This window comes from Lactuca serriola, chromosome 5 (assembly GCF_051521515.1).
Source record: "Lactuca serriola cultivar US96UC23 chromosome 5, Lser_US96UC23_V15, whole genome shotgun sequence".
NCBI lineage: Eukaryota > Viridiplantae > Streptophyta > Magnoliopsida > Asterales > Asteraceae > Lactuca > Lactuca serriola.
The window spans coordinates 174,624,860-174,648,491 of NC_136412.1; the positions used below are offsets into that span (position 1 = coordinate 174,624,860).

Sequence of the window (23,632 nt, forward strand, 5' to 3'; positions counted from 1 at the left end):
ACTCGACTCGTCGAGTCTGCCTATGGACTCGGCGAGTTGCTCCCATGACAACCCTCATCTGACCTTCTAAGGTCAGATCTGCTTCACCAAACCATAAATCTAACTCCCTCAAAGCCAATAACCACGAAAAGGTCGAACCTTGGGCACTCATGCAAGGTTCTACAAGCTCATTTGGGTGAAACCCTTCATTACATAACAACCCTAGCTCAAAACTCCAAATAGAATGCATAAAGCAGGATGGAAGGGACTCTCTGGACCTCTTTGGGTCCAGATCTATGGCTTCACACTCAATGGGACACTATACTCCACAAATCAAGCCATAAAAGAAGCTAGAAAACCCTAAAATCACCAATCTTAACCAAAATAGAAAAGGGAGAACGATTTGATACCTCTATGGTGAAGATGCAAGCTCAGAAGCTCTGAATCAACACCCCCCTTGACCTCCATTTGCTGGAAATGACTACTCCATTGCACAACCACCTCAAGAATATCCAAAATGGCTCTTCTTCACTCTCTCAGCTCTCTGGTTCGATAGGAGTCTCTCAAAGGTGTAGGTGGCTGCCACTGAAGGCCATAAGGGCCTTTAAATAGGTCCCAAACCTGGACAATTAGGGTTTTCCTTGACAGCGCCGACTCGGCGAGTCCAAATACCCGACTCGTCGAGTCCCTTCATTAAACTGGTCCCCAAAACGCGATCCTACTCGACGAGTTGAGGCGTCAACTCGCCGAGTCTCCTCATTCCCTAATATAAAATACTCAAATTCACATACCTGGATATCTGGATGTTACAATTCTCCCCCACTTGAATTAGATTTCGTCCCCGAAATCACTCCTGAACCACCCAAAACTTAAATCATTAACCCGAAAGGCACCACCGAAATGATCCTCATACCGCCAGGATATCTTTCTCTAGAGACATCCAAAATCACATGGAACCTCCAAAACAAGGTCTAAACCAACAGTTTCGCCGCTAGAAATACGCCTTCCCAATAACCAGAAAATCTAGTGGCCTGAACCGCCTCCAGACCGCCTACTCGAGCGATCACCATGATAATTGCTCCTCGAATAACAACCCTGCTTTCTCACTGGTTTTCCGATTCTCATACGACCATATCCAACAACCGACTATCTCTCCTCCAAAACTAATCATGCCATAACTGACGAACCCCACCCCTGCGAATAAAAGGGTTCACACTCCATCGGGGCACATCTTTTAAAACTGCTATCAGAAACCATCCGAACAAAAATCCTGACACTCTGCCCTCAGACACAGAAGCATAACCATGCTTGCTCAGAAGTGTCCTCAACATCTCATTCATAAGCCTTCGCTCCAAATTCCATATCTCTTTTAACACCACACAAGGTCTGACCTCAGCCCCAAAAAAAATTGAACCTCCACGGTTACCCATCATCATGATCCAAAATGTCTCACTGAATTCCTCCTCGCATCAACTATCTCAGCCCAATGGCACACCAGTCACGAAATCCTCATTAACTCATACAAGGACTGCAACCCAACCGAAGATCAACTCAACCCCGACCTCGGATGTTAGCTGCGCACATCTCCTATGCATCTCGCGATATCTCTTGCACCCGAGTACTGACCTATACAGGTAAAAATATCCGACGATAACACTACCTCCCATCCGAGAATTTACCTCAGAAGTCTAGAATCTCATCTCGTTATCCTCCCACTATCAAAGCCAAACTCAACTCGAGAGTTTGGGTCCGACCCAAAGTTGAAACCTCGTGCCCTAATAAAACATTGGTCTCATGACTCACCCTACGCCCCACGCGAATACCATTTCCCAATTTCCTCATGCTGCGACAAACACAACTCAACTCAACTCAAAATATAATAATTCCCGAGTGAGAAGGAGACCCTCGTCTCGCCCCTTGCCTAACCACCAAGCTCCAACAACTCGATACTAGGCTACTCGAGCCTAAAACTCTTCTGCATCATACTCTGATCGGAGAACACTTCATCATCACACTCTCTTGCCGCCTAGAATACTACGGCTCCTCAACATCACCAAAAACTTCTGACCAGTGAGTACTACGGCTCCCCGTAGCATCACAACACCCTCTAACCAGTGAATACTACAGGTCCCCGTAGCATCACAACATCCTCTGACTAGTGAATACTACATCTCCCCGTAGCATCACAACACTCTCTAACCAGTGAATACTACAGCTCCCCGTAGCATCACAACATCCTCTGACTAGTGAAAACTACAGCTCCCCGTAGCATCACACCACTCTCTGACTAGTGAATACTACGGCTCCCCGTAGCATCACAACACTCGCTCCCAATACCCCATAATCTAATTCTCATATCACACTACACTATGTCCACTAGCTCATGCTCCGTGGACTATCATAGTTGTCTACACACACTTTCCCCAATTATGCATCATAAATTATGACGACAATCGTCATAATAAAATACCTCTTTCTTCAAAAAAATCCACATTCTTAAATAATCCTTCCTGATGACAACTCCCAAGGCTCCCACTGGAACCATAGATACTTGATACACCACAAGTCATCTCAACTCAAGATTCTCGAATAACTACGAAATCAAGATATCATACCCGGATACCTCGGAACACCCTAACAGAACATCACAAGATCCTACCACAACCACTGATCTCCTGCCCCAAGCATTATATAGATACAATAATACATTTCCTCTGAACCCCATAATCAGATCTTCATTTTTCCTAATGCGCAACTTCGGTGTATCAAAATACTCAATTGGAACACGAGAAAACACTAACGCTACGGAATACACTGATAATTCTCCAAAACCCCTTTTTCCTACCACTCAAAATCCAACAAGAATACGCATACCGACCCGAGAGTTGGCTGCACAATCATTCTCTACCTACTTGCAACGACCCTGACCACTACCAGGTTCCTGACCATTGACCACCTGCCATGGAGACATTCATCCTTCTCAAACAAGTACTTACTGCATTAGCTCACTCTGACCCTTTCCTCGATCACCAATAACTCTGGTCACATGAATTCTTACCGCAGATCTCTATACCCCGCTTATAACCGCTCTTGACAAATCTTTGCTTTCTTCCATACGGTACCCAGTTCTCGCCCACTCAGGGTTCAAACCATCACCAATTGGCACACAACCATCCCACAAACTATTTTCACCAGCAAAATCGCACCTGCCCCTGGAAAGTGCTACGCAACGCCCGGTAATCCCCTTTAAGGAAATCAATCGATCTCATATACTCTGAACCTCAGATGAAATCCTCAAGAACTTATCGTCACGATTGCCTCTAGTCATTCCAAGTCTTGTACCAATCCAATACCAAACAACTCAACTGTCCAATAACATCACTGACTCATAGACTGAACCACGAAATCACCATACTCCCCCACCTCGACTCATCAACCAACGTTCCAACACATGGATCATCCCAAGAACAGGGACCCACTCCCATATTCAATACCCAACATAGATAGAAAAACCACTGCACTGATAAACTCGACTGGACTCCCCACTGATACCACTACAATACGCCCTACTACACTCAAATAGGTGCAATGTGGTCCTCGACTATCTCAGTTCCAACTGACTATCTGCTCATGGTAAATCACTGCCTCGCGGCACACATGCTACCTGATACTCTGGTGGAAAATCATCATTAATGACAACCTGCAGGGTTTACCCCCAAACCCAAAACTTAAACATCATGCCTCTCATGTTTCGCACACGAACATAAATAGCACCACCCAGGTCATAGAAGGTGACATCTCCTCTATCGAATGATTGCTCTACTCAGACCGAAATTCTCCCCTCCCTCTGACTCCTTACCAAAATACTCTGAAAGGCTCTCGACCTCCCTCTCAAGGGACACCTCTTCGTACTCAATCATGGCCCACATGCCTAAAACCCATAGCGTCCAATCTCTACCTCATCAATCATGACCGGAGAACCACAAGCATCATTCACTATGAACCATGGTACTCATCCCATGGCATCTCTTCTTAATACGCTCCGGTGTATGGTACCCAAATGATAGCATCACTTCTCCATCTGCTTCGATGTATGGTACTCGAACCATAACATCACTCCTCCATCCGCTCCGATGTATGGTACTCGAACCATAACATCACTCCTCAATCCGCTCCGATGTATGGTACTCGATCCATAACATAACTCCTCAATCCGCTCCGATGTATGGTACTCGAACCATAACATCACTCCTTAATCCGCTCCGATGTATGGTACTCGAACCATAACATCACTCCTGAATCCGCTCCGATGTATGGTACTCGAACCATAATATCACTCCTCAATCCGCTCCGATGTATGGTACTCGAACCATAACATCACTCCTCAATCCGTTCATTAGAACCTTCAGAATACTCCCTGTATCGAGTATGGGTCCTCTGCTTTCAGTAGTACGGGCCCATACTACCTGCCACATCTACCCATACTTTCCACACGGACTATCCGGGAGCTCCTAAGTAGCTGCTCGACCATCTCGTTCACCAATCCCGTTGCGCGTGCTCGCTCCCCAGCGAAATTCTCTACTCTGCCAGCGCACTCATCTGGCTAAGGTTACTCCCTAGGCTCTTCCTAGATTCCCACACTTCTCTGCCATCAGCTGCTGAAGAACTCCTAATGATGCCAGCCATCTACCTCCTGAATATCGTCATATTCACTTAGGAGCTGACTCCCATCATTGAGAGATCCACAAAGCACGAAGCAAGCAACATTCGGGCATTGAAGCGTCCCCTTCAGCACGAAAAACCTCCTTAGGTTATTATCCACTTGCTTTCCTCATACGTGATGGATATCACTGCGCTCTAACAACTCCGCCCCACATGGGCATCTGGCTACCCTCTCGGCAAGCTCCTCATATGCTTATATAGATACCTTTTCCATATTCCTCCTCTACTCGAATCCCCTAAAAAAATTTCCTGCTGGACACTCTCGCTCAGCACATACTCGAAAGCACATCACATATAACAACAACCCTAGGCTAAGGCATCACAAATCAGGCCACTCTAGTCCTAAGATATGAATTGCCTAGCCTGTCTCTAGCATGCATAATATCTCATAAAATGTATCACAAATATCTCATAACACAAAATAAGGGTGTTTTGGGAAATCACCGTTCGGGCTCTGGCTGATTGTACACACTGCTCTTTTTGCTTTCTCTTTGAAACTCTTATTCGCTTTATAAAAACACATTTCTTTTTGAAAAATTGTCTTAAATCCTCAGTTTGAGTCCAGATTAACCCGAAGGTGCATCTGAATCCCTCAAACCAAGGCTCTGATACCAACTTGTAACACCGTAAATTTCAAAACAAATTTTCATTTAAAAATAATCGTTTAATTCTTAAAAACACTTTTCTTAAAATCTCATTCATAATCGAATTACAAAACATAACTCCATTTTCACTTGCATAATAAACCAGGATCCTCAAAACATGACTCTTTCTCTGGAGTGTACAATCGAGCCGGTGCCGTCCCGTGATCCTGAGAGAAACCTGAAACACATAATACAAAACACTGTAAGCACGAAGCTTAGTGAGTTCCCCAAAATATCACACATAACACATATTAGCCACTCGAGGCTACAACTCTGTGGGTCCGTGGACCCTACTCTGTGAACCTTCCGGTTCTAACTCTGTAACATGCACAACATAAATCACATAGAAATAATGCAGTACAACACATAACATACATAGCATACAAATACTCTGTCACATAACTCTGGTTACCTACTCAAGGTAAAGTATAGTGAGAAGACTCACCTGGCAATCAGAAAGCAATTATCTGCACATGCGAACCTCGGACTCGCCACCGCCTAACACATAAGGCAAATATCTCTAACTAATGCTAGAAGTCCCAACTCTAATTAACCGACGATTACTCTATCCCTCTCTAGTCAGGTAATGGGTAAAAGACCATTTTACCCCTCCCTGACCTCTATTACCTCTGTTGACCAAAACTCCCAAAGTCAACATAAGACAACTCAAGTCAACGGTCAACATTGACCAGACTCGGCGAGTACACAAGAGTGACTCGGCGAGTCCATGCAGGTTCTCTAAATCCTTTTTAAACCTCTTAGATACGACAAGTTCCCTCTCCACTCGTCGAGTTACTCGGCAACGAATCGCGGGGCAACCCCAACTCGACTCGTCGAGTCTGCCTATGGACTCAGCGAGTTGCTCCCATGACAACCCTCATCTGACCTTCTAAGGTCAGATCTGCTTCACCAAACCATAAATCTAACTCCCTCAAAGCCAATAACCACGAAAAGGTCGAACCTTGGGCACTCATGCAAGGTTCTACAAGCTCATTTGGGTGAAACCCTTCATTACATAACAACCCTAGCTCAAAACTCCAAATAGAATGCATAAAGCAGGATGGAAGGGACTCTCTGGACCTCTTTGGGTCCAGATCTATGGCTTCACACTCAATGGGACACTATACTCCACAAATCAAGCCATAAAAGAAGCTAGAAAACCCTAACATCACCAATCTTAACCAAAACAGAAAAGGGAGAACGATTTGATACCTCTATGGTGAAGATGCAAGCTCAGAAGCTCTGAATCAACACCCCCCTTGACCTCCATTTGCTGGAAATGACTACTCCATTGCACAACCACCTCAAGAATATCCAAAATGGCTCTTCTTCACTCTCTCAGCTCTCTGGTTCGATAGGAGTCTCTCAAAGGTGTAGGTGGCCGCCACTGAAGGCCATAAGGGCCTTTAAATAGGTCCCAAACCCGGACAATTAGGGTTTTCCTTGACAGCGCCGACTCGGCGAGTCCAAATACCCGACTCGTCGAGTCCCTTCATTAAACTGGTCCCCAAAACGCGATCCTACTCGACGAGTTGAGGCGTCAACTCGCCGAGTCTCCTCATTCCCCAATATAAAATACTCAAATTCCCATACCTGGATATCCGGATGTTACAAAAACGACTGAATTTAGACAATAAACTTATAATCACACTAAATTTGACATTGAACTGTGAATTTATTTATTTATTCTTTTAATAAAACTAAACTCAATTTTAAGTTTTTATATGTTTTTTTTTCTTTAGTCAAAACTAAACTAAACTTTATTTTATTTTATCTTTTTAATTTTTTGGGAAATGTTTATAATTTTTTATATTTTTCTTTATTCTTGTTGAGATTAATTTTGCACAAAAAATAATAAATTAAGTAATCATCTATATGTTAATCCCTTTATTATAATGTTATAACAAACAATTTATATCGGTTGTAAAAAAATTGTTATAGAAAATTTAATGTCATTTAATTTGATATAAAAGAATGTTAATGAATGTGGCGAGTACATGTATTTTTTAAGAATTTAAAAGCATTGCGGTTATTATCATGTATGACTATATTTAACATTTCGTTATATTAAGCTTACCATTGAATTAAAATTGAGTAAACTAATATTTGAGCCCCCAATATATTTATATTTGTAATTTCTGTCCAACTTTATCATTATTATTTTATTTTGTTAATTTATAATTCTTTTTATACTTTTGTTTTTTATTGAAGTTTTTTTTCTTTTCCAAAAAACCATATTTTTAGCGAAAAAAATGTATAAAAAAGAGAAATAATAATACTATTTGAATCAAAATAAAAAAAAATAACATTAGAAAAACCATAAATAACAAATTACAAAAAATTGAAAAACAACTCAAATGCCAAAATTGTAATATACTCTAATATATTCATACACTTTATACTTTTTGAAAAATGTCAAAAAAATTATCAAATTGATGGAAAATAAAACCAAAAAAATAGGAAAATAAAAATAATGAAAAGTACTTAAAAAGCTGAGTTGAGTTTTAATAAAAAATTTTAAATTTTTAAATTTTTTAGAGTTCATAGTCTAATTTAGCGTGATTAGAAGTTTAATGTTTAAATCGAGTCGTTTTACCGCCACTTAGGCCACATTGGATGCTACATAAGCATGAGAACTGACTAACCAGGTGCACGAGGTCGGAATGGCCAAAGTGAACAAAAGTTTAGACTTTAGGGTCTAATTTAGCGTAATCAGATGTTTAGTGGCTAAACCGAGTAAGAAAAATAAGAGTTCAATGATCATTTGAGTCAAAACTCATTTATAAAACAATTATCAATTAAATAAATTGCATAATTTTATAGAAAACAAGCTAGCAAGAAGATAGAATTACATGAGTTTTGTATCAAACTCATGTAATTCTAGCATCTTGCGAGATTGTTTACTATAAAATTCTTGATGTTCAAAAAAAAAAATTGTTGGTGCATTTTGGTGTACGTGAATAACAATTCATACCAATCTCTTTTCTTCTAATGATATAAAACAGACAAATCTTTGTTAATGGTCCCTATGGAAAACCTGAATATTAAGTTTAATCCATTTCTTTTGGTCTCATGAAAGGTTTATGTGGTTTTAGTTTATATCGTTGTCTCTCCATGTTCCATCTAAAAAGATTTTTATACCATTTTTATTTTTTATTAACTAATTTTAACATACAAAAGGAGAAAGAAAATTAAAAACCCTATTAAACCTAACCCACACCTCGTCTTATTTCCTACCGATTTCAATCCCTTATGTCATTCCTTTTCATCGTCGGTGACAAGAAATGAATTGAGTGTAGGTTGGAGAAAACGAACGGCTCTTATGAAATCGGGTGCACATATGTGAAATCGAAACTGAAATAGATTCCCCAGTGGGTTTGAAAGTCCTCTAAACCTGTGTGCGTGTTAGCCCTTGTTCCTCCGATGGTGGGATGATGGTGATGAACAAGGCAGGGGTTCGATTGTGCTTAAAAGATGGTAATTTCTAATGGTGATTTGAAGTTGTGATGGTGTTGGAATGAAGGGATAAGGGTGGTCGATGGTTATTCCGCACCCTTCAGTCGGAGTCGGAGTTGCAGGTGTGTAAATTATAGCCTATCCCCTTCCTTAAGCTCGACTTCTAGAAATCTCAAGGAAATCGAGACCCAGGGCAGTGTCTCTTTTCGAAAGCGATTGTTTCTTTTTGGTTCCAAGTCAGCCAGGGAGATGTTCCTCGCGCTACCAAGCATCAGTCGCGTAGCCACATTAAGTCAAAGGCGAGCCTTGGTCCATCCACAAAAAATTAATTTCTTATATATATATATATATATATATATATATATATATATATATATATATATATATATAGAACTAGGTTCAAATGTTTTTAGCAACTATTGTGTGCCTAAATGCACCAATGAGAATTCAAGAAATAATAAATAATTAAATAAATCATTTAAGGGTATTTTGGACATTTTGTACTTTTAATTATGGAAATCATTTATTTGAAATCCTATAATTAAGGAAATAAGGTAAATATATTTGACCTACTTGTGTGTAGTAGAACACGTCTCTGACTTGCTCAACAGTTGTAGCCGCCTCCGACTTCGTCCGCTGCATCGGATTCGTCCACCATTCACCGGTGAAGTCGCAACCAGCCGATCACTGTCCACCAATACTTCCACCTCACGCCTCCATCAATTTCGTGAGTTCCTCCACCAACACCAATGAAATCGATTTTCTTTTTTCTCAAAATTTTATTTTTTTAGATTCTATCAGTTGTTGAAATCGATTTCTTTCTTGGCAAAAATCGATTTGTTGAAATCAATTTTATTGCTTCTCTTCTCATCTGTGAAATCCATTGATTATTTGAAATCGATTTTTTAAGTAATACTTTCTAATTGATTTGGAATATGATTTTGTAGGATACAAAATTGTTCATCGTGGGTGTTTGTTCTTCAACAATCATCGTCCCTTCATTACTATCCCCACAGAAGTCGACCTCGACCCCAAAAAAGTTTCAATCGCTGAAACAAAAGCTCACCTGTCATCCTCTCAATCTCGTACGTAGCCTCTATTTTAGCCATCTGGTAAGTCGATTCAATGGGTTGAAAAAAACATCATCTTTCTTTTACAATTTCTCTCCAGTTTAAAGCCTCTGTTTTTGCGATTTTTGGGTTCTAATCGATTTTTTTGTTGAATTTAAATTATATATTTTAACTCTTCTGATAGATTTCAGTTAGACCATTTATTTGTTGATAATAATATAAGTTTCTCAGGAAGTGATTTTAGTTATCCAAGTCCTTTTTTTTCTGAACACCAAGTGTTCGACTAAATGCCTAAATGAAGATTTACTTTGTAATTTGTCACTTGTCCATTAAAAACTCTTTTCTATTGTCCTAAGTGAATTGTTACTGAGTTTAGATAGTTCTTATATTTTGAGTAATGGTTTTGTTTTTACCTTTTCAAATAGTTGTTTACCTTTCAATTGTGTTTGGTTCAATTATCAATTTATGTTTGTGTAAAGTGCACTAATCTTGTTTGGTTCAATTCTCGCATCATATGGATATATAATTTCAATAGGCCTAATTAAAAGAATGATCGTGAAATTAATTTATATTATCTCATCTCATGAAAATTGAGTAAGTAATTGTGTTGTTGATTTGTAACTTACAGGTGATTGAAGGAGCACAAGCAAAGAAAGTATGGGCAATATTCTGCCAGAATGTATACTATGTAGTCTTCCATATGCTATGTATATACTGATGTGGTTGATTTCATATGCCAACATAGTGAATTAATTTTGTTTGATTTCATATATCAACATAGTAAAGGCTTAATATCATATGCCAATATAAATTGGTGAAAGCTACTCATCTTGTTCTAGAAAATTGTTTAACAAGGTAAGTAATTTGTTTGTGTATTATTTTGGTTCATTTTGTGATTTTGAATTCCAATTTCTATTCTCCCTTGTTATTGTGTATTTGGAATCTAAAATTATATTAGCAGTAAATACGATACTTTTGAATGTATTCTAGGTATTCTGTCAGAATATATTTTGCCATAATAAAATCTATGTATTCTGCCAGAATATATTCTATGTATTCTGCCAGAATATATAAAGTGATAGTTAATTGCAAGCAACATGTTTTTAACCATTATTAGTTTTTGTTGTATTTATGATAGGAATGGATGGAAGAATGTGTTGAAGACCTAATATGAATAACTTGAAGAACGAATAAAGTTTGAACATACTTACATTTTAATAATGTTGTTATTTTTTAAGAATTTTATTCATTTTTGTTAATATTCTTTTAGAATATGTATAATTATATTAAAATATATAAGACTAGCTTGTCTGTAAGAATATGTATGAATTTGTATTTAAGTTTGGATGTATAAGAATATATTAGAATGTTGTTATTTTCCAACCTCAGATTCAAGAACTTTGTTATTTTTCAATAATATTCTAATAGAATAAAATTCTGAAAGAGCATCATTCTAACTAAAAAAATATTCTGACAGAATAAAATCGGTTATGTTTACAAATTATGTTAGAATTAAAATTGAATTAATTAAAAAAATTCATATTTTTAAAATTAGGAGAATTAATTATCCCAGAAATATCCGAAAATTTCCTTTTATAATTGTACTTAATTGTCCAAAATACCCTTTTGCTAAAATTTTTATGATTATATGGTACATGCTACCCATTGTAATATCATACACTCTCAAATCATGTCCATTGATAAATTCTATCCGTTGGTCCATATTTGTGCATTCTGGCACACAATAGTTAGTAAAAACAAAATAACTTAACCCTATATATATATATATATATATCTTATCCTAATAAAAGACTCTAAATTCTGCCACATGTCATTATTTCTACACCCAAATTTGCCACGTGGCATTTTGTTGTTCACCCATTGTTTTGCTTTCCCGCTCACTTTTGAGTCTCAATTATGGTCGATCCTATCCCTAGAAATTAGCAAAAATTACTCCATTCTATGTCTCTATCCCGAAAAATCAGCAAAAATATTTTTAATTCTGTTCACTAGCTATTTAAAGCTATTTAAAGGATAGTTTGGTTCTTTTTTATTAAGATCAATCCTATAATTAGCGATTCTACAATCAAGATATCCAATTTTTTTCTTTTTCAAATTTCAAACTCACACCGTATCTCTGTGTCTATCTCTCATTCTCTAATGAAAATTCCATCAATGGTACATAATTTATCTCATCACTTCTTCCTATGAAGAGGGTAGCAGAGAAGAAGCAAACATTGGAAGTTGCAAAGTCTTGATCAGTCATATACCAATTTCTACATCCGATTACGACTCTACGTAACTGTATCGACATGGATTTGAATCCTCATTCTAGGTTTGCGAACTCCAAGCATTTGATTTGTTGGTATTCTTTTAATATTAATTTAAATTTGAGCTGGTATCATTTAAAGATAATTTTCTTTGTTAAGGATAGGCTTGCCCTCCACACGTAGAAGCTTCCTTACCTTTCTATTGATTTACCTATGGCAGAAAAGGGTTCACTGCAGACCTTTACTAAATCCAAATTGATTGGAGGAAGAAGCTTTATCATAAATGATTAAGACAAAATTGACGTTTCAATGGTACTTATTTTACTAATCATTCGATTTTTGATTTTTAGAATCATTCCTATCTCCCGAACCAATTTAACAGCTCATAAATGTTAGGGTTTCAGAAATCGGTTTGTTAGGGAAATTTCGATGTTTTTTCAGAAAACAAAGTCACTCAGATGGACTGAAAATGCATCGTTACCCAAATTTCCAACTAATGTATGTGCAAAGTTCATTTCAACTGATTTTTAGCATTTTAAGTATCTTTCATTTGAATTTCATCTTTTGATTCAACTACGGTTTCATGGCTTTCATGGCTGACATATCTTCATTATCCCCAAACCCCTAATTTTTTACCATGTGTTTTTGTGTTTTTCAGGAGTGAGAGCTGAAATTAACCAACCAAATGATATCTTAAGTTTAGTTGTTTTTCAGTCAATCGATAAGACCTTTGATGAGCATATTTAACTTTTCCATGGAGAATTTCCATGAATCAGTTGACTTATACAATATTATAAATGCAATTTGTTAAGCATCGTATATTATAATTGTATTATTTTAATAAATTTATAAAGTTGTAAACATGGGGGGCTTAGAGGGGGGCAAAGTGGGCAGCTGCACAGGGCCCAATTTTTTTCATTATATATTTTTATTTAAAAATACAAAATTATAATAAAGATAAGGGCCTTTTTTTTCTTGTTCGTCCAGGGCCTTTAAGAATATTTCATTTTTCAAGACCGACCCTGGTTGTAAATGTAGGATGTCTTGGTCAATGGTTAGATCATGGAAAGAGAAGCGGTGACTTTTATGCATGCAACCATTATGAATATGCAAATCAAGGAGCAGTATACTACTGAATCATTTTTTCTCTTTTTCTAATTGAATAAAAAATTATTCGTTCTTTTGAAGTTGCAATCTTCAATCTTGTAATTCCATTTCCATTTGCAGAATGAAGAATTCGAACGTCAAAGAGAAATAGAAAATAATTCTTTAGAGTGATATACTTGGTATTATGGACGTTGGCTTAATAATCAATTGAGATTATGTTTTTTTTCATTTTTCATTTAATTTTATACTTTTCTAGGTTATTCTTCCAAATAAAATACTAATAAATGGTTTCTAGATATGGTGGAACATTGATGATTTATGGTGGAGCGGCTAAGCATCCTATACTATATCAAGTTCGTCTTTCATATTGAAAAAGTAAGTAATTAAAATTGATCATTATGATTACTTTGTGCTGCTAATAACAATAATAAGGGATGAATGAATGAAATTAGGCTATTTTTTGTCTACTATTTTAATTGGGTTTTGCACATTTAAACTAATTTTTTGTTTGTTTAAATGATTATGTAATTTAAGAAATTTAATGTTTATCTTAGCATAGTGTTATTGTAGATGCTTTCTCTTATAGGATTCGCATTTGGTTGTAAAAGTGGAAGTTTTATTGGGTGTTGTTGCAATGTAATGGGGTAAACTAGGGAGAAAAGTGATAGGGTTAACATTTTAGAATTATAATGATCTAATTCTTTTTTTTTTTACGATTTTTTTTTTGTAAAATTTAAGTTCTATAAGAAAGAATTTAAATTATTAAAATAAAGAATATAGGGTTAAAAAAATTATTAAAATAAAGAATATAGGGTTAAAGAATTTAAATTAATAAAAAATGAACAAAGAATCTTTAAATATAGTAATGTATGGACCATTTATAAATTAGTAATATATTTGTGATGGATCAAAACATGTCATCAATTATAAATATAACATCACATGCATATTCAAGAAAAATATGAACGGGTGCTACCTAATCCAAGTTTGAACACACACACACATATATATATATATATATATATATATATATATATATATATATATATATATATATATATATATATATATATATATATATATATATATATACTAGTTTATAACCCGTGGGAACCACGGGTGCGAAATTAATTATATTTTCATACTAAAATATCGTAATTATTAATCAAATCATATAATTAAATTATTAACGAATACTTATTTTATGTAGTTATGTAAAATTAAAATCGTTGATTCAAATAAGTATGTGAAATTAATTTTCAATATATATTATTTAGTTTTTATTTGTGAAAAAAAAACGTTACGATATAATAATGATATATTAAATTTATTGTAAAAATAAAACAACCCCAATAAATGAAGTAAATTAAAATTGATAAATAAATCAAAAATTTAAGTTGTTAAAATAAACATATATTATAAAAAATAAGAAATTATAAAAGAAAAATTAACAAAATCTTATTAATAATAAGAAGAAAACATTTTATGAGGAATAAAATTTTACAAACAATTTACAAATACATAAAGCTTAATTACGTTAGTTATACTTATTTATTTTAGGTTAAAAAAGTAATTATGAAGATGACCATGAATTGTATATTTTGTATTTTTATCCTAAAATTAGTTTTTTTTTTTTTTTTTTTTTTTTTTTTTTTTTTTATATATATATATATATATAATAAACTAATATTTTTATAACCTTTTAGGTTATCTTACGTATTCCACTTTTTATAAAATGAAAACATATTTAAAATATCTCAACTTTAACATGTATTAATTTGACATAACTCAATCACAAGAATAATATATAACCAAATTTAATAAGTCATTATTTACAAAATGTATATTGTGTTTATTATTCAATATATGAAAATTCAAGGGTTTTAAATGTAGTTTTAAATTATAGATGAAAAAAATGGTCCGTCAACAGTAAGAATTTGAGTTTTGTGGGTCATATGGAGGGATTTTTCCACGACATTAAAATATATTAATATCTTTTTTTTATTTTTTTATTGGGTATAATGTTCGCCGGCAATAAATCAAAATATCAGTCAAAATTGCAAACGAAAAGTCTTTACACTATACATCCCTAAATCAAATATCTCGTCTAAACCCTAACTCTTGCATACCGTAACTCATCCACCTCCACCAAAATTTTTCAATCGATATATGCATCTGATCAACAGTTTTAATCATCGACATAATCCCCAATAAATCACGAAGAAAGCTAGGAATAATCCATAAACTCCATTCAACAGGCGTGCATGTTGATATCCATCATTGGATTCATCTTAATCGGGTGACGGTGATGATTTGGGGGAGAAATTTCGAAATGAGTTACAATTTGCAGACAGAAGGAGGATATTACTTTAAGTTCTGATGGTCATCAAGACGGATGAAGAAGTTAGGGTTTATCTGTTGAAGACCCAGTTGCTGCTTTTACCATTATGGGAGTGTATCAGTTCGAGGTAGGACACCGTTCAAAGTTACATATTCATTCATTCTATTGAATGTATAGTTTCAGATAGAAAGTTATATGTGTATTCATTTCTATAGTTATAAACAACAACAAAAAATGAGTAATTGTGCAGTTTTCATTAATATGACAAAAAAATTAAACAAAAACTTACATGATTAAATTGCAGGGTGTTATACTCTTCTAGATGATACCCAAACCAGGAACTTAGCAATGAAATAAAGACGCTCCTCACAGGATGGATTTTTCGTACACTTGAAGGCAAATAGTGGATGGAAAAGTCAGACGTGATTAACCTTAAAGGAAAAAAGATAAGTAACTGATTTCTCTCTCTCTCTCTCTCTCTCTATATATATATATATATATATATATATATATATATATATATATATATATATATAGTTAGCTAAATTGAAGCCTAAAAATGAGATTTGATTGAAACAAATTGATTTGAAACAGCTTCAAATAAAATAAAAAATCTAATAAGATAATTTAAAAAAAAGGTATTAAAATCGATTTCTGTGTTAATATGGAGGGTATTCAATTTTTCATTCAATTTAATATAGTATGTTGATTAGGAAACCTTTTAACTTTTATCTGTCATTGGTTCCTTTTTCAAGGGATTCAATTCATATTAATGGTAATATGAATTGATATGGAAGGTATATAATATAATATTTGCAGGACATATTGTGTAACACCCAAGATTTTAAAAGACAAGAAAGTAAAGGAAACCCTAAATTTAGGAGGGACTCGGCGAGTCCAAGGAAGGACTCGGCGAGTCGGAGCGGGATCCGGGTCGAGGAGTAAGTGACCAACTCGGCGAGTCGGCCAAGTGGACTCGGCGAGTCTGGTCTGTGCGAGGAAAACCCTAAATCCGGGGCTTGGAGCCTATTTAAACGTCTCAATCTTCTTCCTAGAGATCCTTTACTGCCTCTCACACCCAGAACGCCGCACCCTAAGCCTCCATTGTGATGATTCATGCTTTTGGCCATTCTTAGTGATTTAGAAGAAGAAGAAGTGGGAATCTTTGAAGCATCAAGGAGTGGCTTTGGATCTGAAGTTTGGGGAACATTTCAGAGCATTTGAAGGTATCAATTCGTTTCCCTCCTTTAGATCTTCTTTGGTTATGAGTTTTGGGGCTTTTAAGCCATGCCTAAGACCAATGTCAAGCTTGAGGTCCAGATCTGAGGTTGCTACCTCAGATCCATGCTTGTGTTGGTTTAGAATCCCGTAAAGTATCAGCCATTGGGTGGATTTTGGAGCCTCTTGGTCTTAAACCCTAGTTATTGGTGCATTTTGCCTAGATCTCCCTCTCTACACGTAAAGTTTGCAACTTTACGTGGGGAATAGGCTTGGGAAGGGTAGATCTACAGTTTGGAGTTCATGCATGGCTCGGAAGTCCTCTGCATGTAAGTGGATCTTATTGGACTCGGCGAGTCCTTCGAGTGGACTCGACGAGTAGCTTGAAGATGAGGAGGAACTCGACGAGTGGGATGAACAGCTCGTCGAGTCGGATGAAGATGAGCATGAACTCGGCGAGTTGGATGAGCAACTCGGCGAGTCGGATGAAGTTTGCCGTGTGCTCGGCGAGTCTGTTCTTAGACTCGGCGAGTCAGGTCGCGTGGTCCCAAACCCTTCGAGTTAAGTCTCAAGTCAACGAGTCGAGCCAGGACTCAGTGAGTCGGACTGGACAGGAATCGGGAATCAGTAGACTCGGCGAGTCAGGGGCTGACTCGGCGAGTAGAGTCGCGAGTGGAAGGACTCTGGACTTATGAACTCGGCGAGTCAGTAGGGTGACTCGGCGAGTCAACAGGATCATGTGAGTTTCCTTTCCAGTAGGAACGGGTTTAAGGCACCAAGGCCGACCCATGTAGACGAGATGCTAGTACTAGAGTGTGGGCCGAGCCCGTATCTCTGGGTTTAGTCAAGTATGATATATGTGTTAATAGGATAGAGTTGCTTATACTTGTTGTCTGCGTGATACTTGTATGTTATGGGTTAGCGGTTGAGTGTGGGCAGGGCCCGTATCTCTCCAAGATTGGAGTGTGGGCTAGGCCCATATCCCCCAGATAGCGAAGTGTGGGCAGGGCCCGTATCTTCACGAGTGTGGGCAAGGCCCGTATCTCCCGGCTAGCGAAGTGTGGGCAGGGCCCGTATCTTCCCGAGTGTGGGCAAGGCCCGTAACTCCTAGCTGAACATTGGTTGTTATATGTTTGCATGGTATGTGGTAAGGTGGGGAACTCACTAAGCTTCGTGCTTACGGTTTTCAGTTTTGTTTTCAGGTACTTCCGGTAGCGGATGATGGAGCTCGGAATGATCGCATGACACACACCAGAGATTAGTTAGCCTGGGAATGTTTTACTCTGATAATGAACATGTGTTTTGAAAACTAATACTCTGTTTATGTTTTGAAAAGATGATTTTACTTTAAGTGGTACTTTATTAAAAGAAATTTTTAGTCATGAATTTTGGGACGTTACAAGTTGGTATCAGAGCCTTGGTTTGAGGGATTCGGGCATACTCTCGGGTATGCCTGAACTCAAACTGAGGGGTCGGATAAAAAGTTTTCAAAAGTGAAAAGACAGTTTTGTAAAAAGAATTTTGAGAACAAAAAAAAAACAGTTTTAGAAAAGCAAAAAGAATTCAGAAAGAAAAGAACTTTGAAAAGAGAAAAGAGGTGTGGTGCATGCAATCAACCGAGCTCAAGTAAGTACCCCAAAATACCCATACAAGTTTATGTTATGATTATCAGTTGATAGAACAGCATGCTAGAATAGGACTAAGGATCTAGGGATGATGCCTTATGTGCCTGTTATTTGTGCTTTTGAGCTGCATGATAGTGCTGATTAGACAGTAGTAGGATGGCCTGTTTAGGTTATGCCTGAGTTTATGAGTTGTGATGCATGCTAGTTCAGATTCTTGCTACGTGGATATGATTGCTTGAGTATGTTGTGGTTAGATTTTCCCCTTGTCCGAATGCTGCTTGCTTTGTGCATTGTGGGATTTTGAGTGATGGGAGTTAGCCATTAGATGGATACATTATGTCACATGTGATCAGGGTTGAATAATCTCAGAGTACTGGAATTGGCCCTATTGCGCAGCTCTCGTTTGAGTCTAACCGTTGTAGGGACGAGTCTTTTACTTGAAGGATTATCTGAGCCTCGTCGCATGTGATGGTATCCAGGTGATGGCTAATTGGCATCACAAGGAGACCTTCAGCAGCTGAGGACTGGTTTGAGTTGAGTCAGAGGTTTCCCTAGGGTAAGCCTAGGATGAGATAGTGTTGGGAGCAGTATTAGTGGATAAGGGACCTGGTGGAGTCAAGGCAATTCCTGAGGAAAGTACGGATAGATGTGGAAGGTAGTATGGGCCCGTACTACTGAAAGCAGAGGATCCACACTCGATTCGGGAAGGGCAGAGACAAGACCGGGAACCTGGTAGGGCATGTCTGGTCTCGCATCAGTGATGAGTATTCTGATAGTGGTTGTGGTATTTTTTTCAGCATGGTGACATTGCGAGAGAGACCAGCGGGCGGATCAGGCGCCGGAGAGGGATCAGGCTCGGGTTCAGGGACCGAGCAGCTCGAGGAGCGGATGAGAGAGTTGATATCAGCCGAGGTTACGCGCAGTATTCTAGCTCAGACTCCTGTGATCTTTGGCACGGTCAAGGAGGGTATACTAGAGATTTTGGATGAGAAGCTGAGAGCCTTCCATACTGAGATGATGGCATTGATGGGCGCATGTACCTTGACATTTCGAGAGTTCAGAGCCTGCGGGGCACCAGATTATCATGGGGCTAGGGACCCCGTTGCTAGCAGCAGATGGTTGGCTGATGTTGCCAACGCTTTTCGTGCGAGCAAGTGTCCTGAGGGGGACAAGGTTAGATTCGCCTCCGGTCTCCTGAAGGACAGAGCGAGGGATTGGTGGGAGGAGATTGGTCATGCCTTGGGGGATGATGCCGCGTTGGACGCGATGACTTGGAGCGATTTCTCGGCCAAGTTCAGGGCGGAGTTTTCGCCAATTATTGAGGTGCAGCAGCTGGCACGAGAGTTTCAAGATTTGACGCAGACTACTGAGACTGTGGCGGGGATCACCGCCAAGTTCAGGGAGAGGGCTCTTCTTGTACCGCAGTATGTAGCGGATGAAGAGATGAAGAAGGCTCGGTACCATGAGATATTGAGGGATGACATCAGGGAGTTCGTGAGCAGGTCCAGCGGTAAGACGCTGGAAGATATGATTTCTTGGGCTAGAGAAAGGGAAATTGATTTGGAACAGATCCGGAAGAGGAAGCCGGATGAGGTTCAGGTAGCTATGGGTTCGGGCAAAAGGCCCAATGGATCGGATTCGAGATCGAGGGATCATCAGGACCGCAGTCGGTGCGGAAAGTGTGGCAGGGCGCACGGGGGCGCGTGCAGGAGTGGTAGCGGTGGTGAGTCTGGCTGCTTCAAGTGCGGTCGGACTGGTCATTTCAGCAGGGATTGTACTGTTACCGCCGCGCAGGGACCAGACTTGATATGTTTTCGTTGCAACCAGCGGGGCCACAAGAAGGCCTAGTGCCCCAGTTTGTCTTCGGCGGGACGGGTGATGGCACCCGCCCCTGCAACTTTGAGGATCGCAGATGGCCGTCAGGGTCGGGTAGAGACACCTGCAGCAGGGAGCAGGGCTTTTCAGATGACGACCATGGAGACGCGAGCAACGCTGGACGTTGCAGGTGTGCAATTTCCCATTTTCAGTTCTTTTATTTGTGCATGATTTCATTGCTATGGTTCTGCATCATTAGCGGTAAAAGTATTTTATTTTGATTGGTTGATTGTGATCGAGTTATATGCCATCTGCATACCTTGGGTATTGTATGGTAGTTAAGGGATGTGCTCTATTGAAGAAGGTTTCGAAGGATGCAATAACTATAGCATGCTTGGGAAGGATTTGGTACGTCTCGCTAGTTCAGAGTGGCATAGTGTTAGAGACGGATTGGTTAGATCCCTAGCTATGGCAGACTTGGGTTCCTTAGCAGAATGATTATGGAATGACAGCAAAGATCGGGATCTCTTTTGAGTATCGAGCAACAAGGGGTAAGCAGGATCGAAGTGGGGGAGAATCCTCCGAGTGTGCCCAGGTAAGAGCACGCATACCCAGAGCGAGTATGTGGCCTCCGAGAAGGAAAAGGAGTAGTTTAGCATTTGATGGACTAAGGATTCAGGGTTGGGAGTTTGAGAAACTCCCCACCAGTTAGCGCGTGCGAACAAGATGGTCGAAAGCTGGTTGAGAATCCAGGATTGGAGGATCACCTGTAGGGGCTCAAGTGAATCGGAAGGAGGATCCTGAGAGCGATTAGCAAGAGGTGTTTTCGGAAGGAGGATCCGAAAAAACCGAAACTGAAGCAAAACCGACGGCTAGGGTTTAAATTTTTTAAAAACCGAAAAATCGGGTACGGTTTCGGTTTTTACATAGAAACTGACCGCCTAAACCCGTAAAACCGACCCATATCTAAACCTAAAAACCGCCCCATGTATATATTAAAAAAAACATTTAATATTACAACCCTAAATGGCGTATTCTGTAAATCGAAATCAGGTCTCACTTTCTCACTTAGCACCTTTCTTAATATTGCTCATCTCCCCTCCCCCGATCAAAGCCGACGACGCAACACTCCAGTAGCAAGAGCTCCGACGAGCTTAACCCCATTCCCAAATCGCCGACGCCACCCTTCCAAAGCTGTTAGCTACGCCTCCGATGCTTCGTTCTCGCTTCTCACTTATCAAGTTATCAAGTTCGTTTCAAATTTCTCCCTTCTCGCTTTTCAGTTTCTTACTTCTTGGTTGCAACTGCCAATTGGTTCGTTGCTTTGCTGCTATTGGATTACATGTTCATCCCCAAACAGCCAAACTTGTTGAAATATTTGTTCATCCCCAAACAAGCAAACTTGTCAAGATAGTTCCAATCGGTACCTGGAACGAGTTTGATTCGTTAATCCAGTAGTTTCAAAACACGATTCTGGGTTCAATTAATAAAATTAGTACATCGATTTTGGAATGGCGGGAAACTGCCAACTCTTCTACAACGACACTTAGAGACTCTTAATTCTTATGATTCACTGAACCATCTTACACACCCATGTTCAATTTCTTATTCCGACTACTATAAATTTGTATATAATACTCAATTTTTTAACTCAAAGTTGATGGTTTGGTTTTGGAATTGGCATATGAATTATAATGCTGAAATATTGGCTGTTTAATTATGAATTCTGTCATTTTGATGCTGAAATATTGTTCATGTATGACCTAAAAACATAATTTTTTTTGGTAATGCCATAAATTGTTGATGTTGATTGCATTTTTTTCTATGTAAATGGAAAGGTCTCAACTAGATGCAGAAACTGTTGATGTTGATCTTGATGTTGATGAAGGAGATGATGAAGAAGTTGCAGATAATAAGGGTGGTGGTCATAGAGTATCTTGGGTATTGCAACATTTTGATCGAGAGGCCGTAAAGAAGAGTGCTAAGAAAGTGAAATGGCCATATTGTCCAACAATGATGTGTGCAAATTCAAAGAAAAATGGTACGAGTGCAATGGGAAGTCATTTAAGACTCTATTGTCCAAAATCTCTTGTTGACGACCCTAAAGGTAAAGTTGGTGATACAAAAAAACAATCTGTGTTGAGTTTTAAAAAATTGGGAGACTTGGGGGCTACTTCTTTGGAAGTTCTTTCCTTCAGCCAAGAGAAATGTAGGAATTCCTTAGTCCGCATGTGTATTAAAGACAATCAACCTTTTAGTATAGTTGAAGATGAAGGATTTAGTTGAAGATGGGGTTAATAAAACAGAGCTTGTGATTTATTTATCAGATGGGATGGAAAAGCGGGCGGAGGATTTCCAGATTTTAGAGTAGTGGAAATCTAATTCAACAAAGTTTCATGTACTTTCTGAAGTGGCGAAACTTGTATTAGTAATGCCAATCTCTACAGTTGCATCAGAGTCGGCATTTAGTACTGGCGGGAGGGTGATTGATGAAAGTAGAAGCTCCCTTACACATGTGACTGCCGAAGCTTTGATTTACGCACAAGATTGGATATGGGACACCCCAATTGATATCCTATTTAAAAAATATGACGACTTTATACATGGAAGAGACGCGAGAGAAGTTGGTGCCAATAGAAACCGGTAAATATTTTACTATTTTTTACATGATTATAAGTTTATAATTATATATGTTTATAATTACATAATATTGTTTTGTGTTTGTAAAGGAATTGGGGTGTGGTCAAGGGAGTTGCATGGATGAGGATTTACTTGAATTTTAAAGGTTTATAACTTAATAATTATAATTTTATACTTTTGCACAAGTTTAGTTATCAATAATCATTGATCAATGCTAATGTTTTTTGGTTCGTAGATGAATTGGGAATTGGTGAAGAGATTTACGTGGATGTGGATTGAAGATTCATGTTTGCATGTTTTGGTTGTAATCGACTATTTGACTATTCCGGACTTTGTGTTTTAGTTTGATTGTGTGTTTGGTTGTAATTGTCTAATCGACAATTCCAGACTTTGTGTTTTAGTTTGATTGTGTGTTTGGTTGTAATAGTCTAATCGACAATTCCGGACTTCGTGTTTTACTTTGATTGTGTTTTGGTTGTAATAAACCATTTCGGATTTTGTTTGTAACTTGTAATAAACAATTGGTTGTAAAACTCATGTTTTTTGAAGTATTTCACTTCAATTTGGTGCTTTTTGAATTAATTAACTTATTGCTCCATTCTGGAAAATGGGTTTAAACCCAAACCCAAGAGTTTAAACCCAGAACCCATAAGTGTATGCGTTGAACCCAAGAAACCGTCCAAACCGATAACAGAACCCGAGAAACCGAACCGACTAGAAACCGATCCTATTGGGTTCTGAAAAC

The 23,632-nt window shown here is 38.1% G+C and overlaps 1 protein-coding gene across 6 annotated transcripts; it reads left to right on the forward strand.

Moving 5' to 3' along the window:
- The first annotated feature begins 16,135 nt into the window (after window positions 1–16,135).
- Window positions 16,136–23,469, forward strand: LOC145053310 (uncharacterized). Of its 6 annotated transcripts, none has more exons than XM_079001324.1 (5): window positions 16,136–16,815; window positions 18,010–20,437; window positions 22,086–22,890; window positions 22,977–23,032; window positions 23,123–23,469. In XM_079001324.1, the coding sequence occupies exon 2, from the start codon at window positions 19,231–19,233 to the stop codon at window positions 20,278–20,280; it is 1,050 nt and encodes a 349-aa protein (XP_078857450.1). In that variant the 5' UTR covers window positions 16,136–16,815; window positions 18,010–19,230; the 3' UTR covers window positions 20,281–20,437; window positions 22,086–22,890; window positions 22,977–23,032; window positions 23,123–23,469. The 6 variants fall into 6 exon arrangements, with proteins under 6 accessions (XP_078857450.1, XP_078857451.1, XP_078857455.1 ...); XM_079001325.1 differs by having other exon boundaries at window positions 19,230–20,437; XM_079001329.1 differs by lacking the exon at window positions 18,010–20,437 and having other exon boundaries at window positions 16,162–16,815; window positions 22,086–22,354; window positions 22,575–22,890.
- The last annotated feature ends 163 nt before the right edge of the window (window positions 23,470–23,632 follow it).